Here is a 6479-nt window from a genome sequence, read left to right as displayed (position 1 = left end):
TAATAAAAATATTAATTATTAAAAAAAAATCAAATGACATTCCAAATATTATATATTTTATCAATAAACAAAATATGACATTTCTCTTTGCAATATTTGATCAAAGTGGACATTAGTGTATTCAAGATATCCCGCTTACTAAATTTATTTTAAAATAATAACGAGATGAAATCGATGATATGTATGATATATATTCTTCTTTAAATAATAAAAATTATTTTATATAAATTATCGAAAAAAAATTTAATAAATTTCTAACTAAAATTAAAGTAAGAATCAATCTAAAATAAGAAAGAATTTATCAATTTCAACATTTTTATTAATATCTTTTTATCTCCCTTAAGTATTCCCTTAAGTATATTTAAAATAATATACAATTTTCAAAAAATTTAACACTATATACAAATATACATTAAAAATTGCACGTAAAAAATTAATTATCATAATTGATATTCAGAATCTAATGAAGCTATATAAATAAAAAGGTATTTTATAAATGTATAGTTACGGTGTCCGATAATAACAGTATCGCTTCTTGAGTAGCAAGTAGAGCGGATTATATTAAATAGAAAAATCTTGTTACCATTCTTTTTGCAATATTTAAAAAGTTATTAATTTATATAAATCTACCAAAAAGAGCATTCGCGCGAAGCGACAATGTTTCGCATAAGATATTTGAAAGTGATGTACAAAAAAAGAAAACATCCGTTTATAGTGCACATCTTCAAACATCTTGCCGCGCATTTAATAATTATAAGCGTAAAATTGAACTATTTGTTTCACGCGGATGCCTATTCGCGGATTTTTATAAATTAATATCCTATTAATTATTTTAAAGTTCACAAAATGATACAAGATTTTTCTGCTGAATTTAATCCAATCTATCTACATATCTATTACAAAAAGTGATATAGTTATGGACATTCTGTTGGACACTCTGTGTATGTGTGTATGTGTAATTAATAAACTTACTATATTACTCACGTATTACTCACTGTAACAAAAATTATTTATCGGAATACTATCTTGTTAGGAAAAATACGTGCAATTTTCTGCTATAATATCAATATCTGCTATAATATCAATATCAATTATTAATTCTGTATAATGTTAAAAATGACGACTCGATCATCACAGAGAAAATATATCATTTCAGATAAAGCGCTTTGTACATTTATACATGCATATAATAATTCAACAATGATACAGTACATATGTAAAATATTTTAAAGAATAGTTAAATCAAGTATATATATATAAGCCTAAGTACTAGCAGAGAAGTTAAAAACAAATTATTTTCGAGTATAATATAAATATATATAAATATAATATTTATATTCGTAATATAAATTTACATTAATTGATTATTTTTTTCTAAATCTTTAGGTTTAATCAGACCAGGTAAAAAGATTCTATAAGTATTCTTCATTGATATAAGATTGCTACAGATATTTTTTATGAGATAATCATAAGAGAATTCAAATATTGACAAATGATTGTTAATTATTAATCAATATTTAATCAATAATTAATAATTTAATCAATAATTCCGCGATGAGGTTGATTATCATTATTGATCATTATTGATTTTAATATGGCATTAATCACCAAATTATTGATCTTAATAGAGTCTTAACATTATAAATATAAAACTTGTGCTTTATTATGACTTTATTTCGTCGTTATGACTTTGGTTTAATGAGTGAACTTAAATAATTCCGTGGAACATAACCTTGTTTGCCATTACGATTTTCTACAAGCCACCATTCATCATTTCCCTTTTCGTCATGAGGTCTGAGGAGTCTCAGGGCTTGACCATTAGTAATAGGCAATGTACCCGGTATGTTTCCAGCAAAATCGTACATCGCATAGTAAAACTAAAAATCGAATTATATTAATAAAGATTAGAATTAGAGCATAACCAAAACTATTACAATACTAACTTCGCTGTGTATATTTTGATACACTTGAACTCTCGGCGTTTCAGGAATGTTGCTATAATTGTGATTTATTTTCATGTCAGAAATGTTGCTATAATTGTGATTTATTTTCATGTCAGAAATGTTGCTATAATTGTGACTTATTTTCATTTCTTGATCTAACAAAAGCAAATCTTGCAAATGCGATGTAGATTCCTTTTTGACCTCTTTTTCTGGAGAATCTAGTGACATTAAATTCGGAGGACTGGATCTCTTTTTCTCGGTAACTGCCGAGATATCTGATGCAATTTGATCACAATGTTGATTTTGTCGCTGAACTGGTCTCAATTTTTGAGAAGGCAAAAATCCTTGAGTAACTCCAGTATCGACATACCATCTCGCTATATCTCCCATTGGATCCTGTTTTTTTATGGCTCCAACTAACGTACCTCTTGCAGCACCCACATCCAATATAGATGAACTAGCAACGTCTTCAACTACTACATACAATTTATCCACAGTGTATTTCTCTCTGAGCAAGGATCTTTGCTCTTCGGTCTGCTTACACGATTGTGACTGACTCTCGTCTATCGAGAAATTCGTGTCAGCAAATGCGAAACGTTTTATTTGATTCCAAACTAAATTATGATTCACGAGAAATGACTCTAATACATCTTGCGACGATAGATGCGGTGATGTCTGAAAAAGAGAATTACGTTTATTTCTCAAATTTTATCAAACTGAAAGTTTTTCATTAAACTTATATCTAAATACCTCGCAAAGAGTTAGATATTGTTTGGTAATTCTTCCGCTTAATAATTTTCGAGCACTTGCGAATGCATTTATACAAGTAACTAAAATATTCGCTGCTGCATCCAGAAATATAGGTAATTCCTCCAGCAATTGCTGATTAAGAGCTTCATAATTACTTTTAGCGGTAAATAATTCTTCTTGTACCTGAAACAAAATAATGTCACGAATCAGGAAAAATCATAAAAAAGATAATATGCATACAAATAAATGTTAAATAATATAATTACAATTTTTGATTCCTTATATTTTTCACTCTTTGAAATAGCAGCATCGTAATCCAGCGACTTATCGTGTCTTTTTGCTACCAATACTGCCGGTCCTTCCAACATCATAGCTAAGGAATGTAATGGTGCACTGACTCTCTTTTCGATATACGATTTAAAATCCTGCATATATTGAGACCAAATCGTAGATCTTATATCTTTTAACTTTTTCACTTCGCCAGTCGGACTTTCCTGATAATAATGAACCAGCAATTCGGCTATAGCTTCACCGGACATAGCTTCGTCACTCAAATATGTAATACATTGTTCAATATCTTTCACCAATTGCCATGTACATTTCTCTATAGATCGAAATTGTTTTTCAAGTTCCTCAAACTCGGTGTCGCTCGTGATATTTGTCAATCCTAGACTAGCCGACAATCTCGTACTTAGCCTCGTTGACATCTTTGCCACAGAATGCATATTTAATTTTGACATTTTGCTTAATAAAGTATTATCACTATCTAAATATTTGGATACAATATCTCTTCTCCGTTTATATTCATTGATATAACTGGCTACATTTGTCATAACTTTCCATGCCTCCTCTATGACTGCTTTATCTGGATGATTGTCTTCTGTACACTAAAAATTTTTTTCCAAAAAAATATTACAAGAGATATAACTTTGAATAGTGTGCATGCGTGTACGTGTGTGTGTGTGTGTGTGTGTGTGTGTGTGGGGAGGGGGGGGGGTGTAAACATTTATTTAAGAAATAACTATTTAATTAATTCAATTTAATTAAATTCAATTTCACAAATGTTGCTAATATATATATATATATATATATATATAAAATATATTTAATTTATTAGAATTTTATTAAAATATATTTCTTTCAATATTTTTAAAATAAATTATTCATATAATTCTTTATACGATAATTCTTTATATTTTATATAACTAATGTAATTGCTTACCTTTACTAATTCATACAATATTAATGGATACTTTAAAATTCTTTGAACTGGTTTTATTAGAATAGAGCTCATATCAAAACAAGCAATCTGACGACGTAATGTTTCAATACCTTTGTTAAATACTCTCATAATTTCTTCATTATTTTCATACTAAAACACAAATAGATAACCCAATTACGTAATTTTAAATCGCTAAAAAGCGTCTTTTATTATAATTCTTTTCAATTCAAAATTTTGTTTCTATTATGTAATACCATAAAGTACCTTGTTTAACAAAGCTAACGCAGCCTCATGATTTCCACAATATTTGACATAAATATTTTTCATTTTGTCGGCCATTTTCACGAAACAAGGTCCAATTGTTTGTAAGTTTTCATCGCAACCTTTCATAGCTTTTAAAATCATATCCAATAATTCTTCAGCAACGTGAATAACTTCTAAAATATTCCCAAATAATGTAGCGACATCAATCTTCTTCGATTCAAGAAAACTCGGATCGTGTAAGTTAAATGTTTCATATGTTAACTTTAAATCACGAACGTATTCCTTTTCTGTTATAACTAATTCCGATATTACATTTTGTCGTTGATCTATACGCTTTTGCTTCATATCTACAATATTATTAATTACAGATTTATTTTCCTGAGTTCGATCATTTTGAGCAGATACTTCTCCATTAATAAGAGTTTCCTTTTGTAATGGCGTTCTGCCTGGAGCTGGAGCTGGTGGTGCTGGCCTGTGCGGTTGAGATAATCTCTTCGGAGTTTGTTCCTCATTTGTGACAGCATTCCCTTCTTTATGTCGAATCATCACAAAATCTTCAAAATCTTCCAAATTTGATTTTTCTAAACTGTTCAACGAATATTCAGATACGGAACTCAAATATTCCCGCGGACACAAACCGATTAGATCATTCTTATTTTTCACTTTCACCCAATCGTCATTAGCCATTTCTAATACAGTAACGACCTCACCCTCGTGGACATTCAGATCACCATCCATTTGTGCGTTAAAAGTAAATAGCACTCTTACAGTAGCACCCGGTTCCAGAGCATCTTTTTTTGCAGAAATTATTTCAGGTTGGATTTGATGCTGTTTGACTTCTGCACAATCAACTATAATATTGACATAAGATGATGGAAAAATGCCTTTAGTGGTATCGATAATACCCTCCATCCATTCGGAATCGATATGTCTTGTGAGATGCACCACCTCGCCTGCTCCAAAGCTCAGTTCATTTGGAAATTGTGCATTAAATGGATATAATGTTATAGCATAAGGCTTAATATCAATAGAATTTTCATGATTATTATATTGTATATCTCTTGTATCATTAGTTGTATCATGAGTTATCGGCATTACCTCAGGAAATAAATCAAAATAGTTTGGAGCAGGTTCATCAGGCAAGTTTACATAATGGTTTATAGAAGTTTGACCAAAATCCTTGTAAATTGTGCTATTGACCGTCGAAAAAGACGAAAGATTGCTCGCGGTTGTCATTTCTCCCTGATCAATCATATCTTGGTCCGTATCTAAGTAGGATATAAATCCCTCTGGAAATATGCCTTCTCTACCATCTTCCGTAATTCCACGACACCATCCATCATCTAAAATTTCTATAACAACAACGATCTCTCCCGCATTTAAGTCCAATTCTTCATCAAGTTGTGCCTTTAATGTTGTTTTCACCTTGGCTCTCTTTCTTATTGATTTCTTTTTTATTGTTTTCTATAAGAAGAATTTTCATTAATTGTCAATTTCATTCAACTAATATGTAAGTAAGACATAATCTCTTTTAAAATTCTACCTTTATTATTGATATATCCAGTTCCCAAGTATGTGTCATTGGAAAAATTCCATTTTTGGAACTTGTCCTGCCCATGCACCATCCTGAACCTATGTCCCTCGTTCCAATTATAAGTTCTCCTAGTAGCAATAAAATTTGTATTTCAAATTGTCATTGTCACAATATTGAAAGTTAAAAACTACTCGTCTTTATACTTTATTAAGACAATTAATTCCAAAATCTTCAAAGAGTTGTAGGCTCGACAAAGATACTTTGTGTTTATTAATAATCTTACCTTGCGCAAAAGACAGATCTCCAGTTTCCTCTCCAGGGAAGCTGGCTATCGAGACAAACAGTCTTTCCGTTTCACCAAGCTGAGGGATATCTATTTTATGCAGATGACTTAGAGGAAATTTGCCGATTTTGTCTTGAGATTGACCACGGCACCAGTGCTTGTCTATGATCTCATGAATCTGAAACGAGGATAACAGGCCAGTCTACTGGCTTGCAGCTGTTTACACTTGACTGCTCGTTAGGTTAGGCGTCAAATATTCGCGAGTACCAGGAAATAATGTCCCTTGGGAAGACTCAGCTCTCCATCAACGGTAGTGAGGAAGTCGTGCAGCACCCTCGTCAGTGTTCCCGGTTCCATTTCCGCCGCGACGCAGCCGCATCCGTTGAACTCGCGACACTGCGGTCAGTACGACTCGCAAGCGGAGGCGCCTGACAGCCGATACTGCTCCGATAAGTGGCTGTCACGTGGTATACATTCCTGCGT

At 31.5% G+C, this 6479-nt stretch overlaps 1 protein-coding gene across 1 annotated transcript; it reads right to left on the bottom strand.

Annotated features, from left to right (window-relative positions):
• Positions 1-34: 34 nt before the first annotated feature.
• LOC105432261 (rho guanine nucleotide exchange factor 38) lies at positions 35-6473 on the bottom strand. The gene is made up of 9 exons (XM_011646985.3): positions 6264-6473; positions 5997-6174; positions 5723-5841; positions 4180-5643; positions 3916-4065; positions 2960-3580; positions 2694-2876; positions 1944-2618; positions 35-1877 (listed from the first exon to the last, which is right to left on the bottom strand). The coding sequence occupies exons 1-9, from the start codon at positions 6351-6353 to the stop codon at positions 1683-1685; spliced, it is 3675 nt and encodes a 1224-aa protein (XP_011645287.2). The 5' UTR covers positions 6354-6473; the 3' UTR covers positions 35-1682.
• Positions 6474-6479: the final 6 nt, after the last annotated feature.

The sequence above is a fragment of the Pogonomyrmex barbatus genome, unplaced genomic scaffold, assembly GCF_055798465.1.
Source record: "Pogonomyrmex barbatus isolate J1 unplaced genomic scaffold, ASM5579846v1 scaffold20, whole genome shotgun sequence".
Taxonomy (NCBI): domain Eukaryota; kingdom Metazoa; phylum Arthropoda; class Insecta; order Hymenoptera; family Formicidae; genus Pogonomyrmex; species Pogonomyrmex barbatus.
The sequence above is the reverse complement of the archived record's forward strand: the minus strand, read 5'-3'. Positions and strand labels throughout refer to the sequence as shown.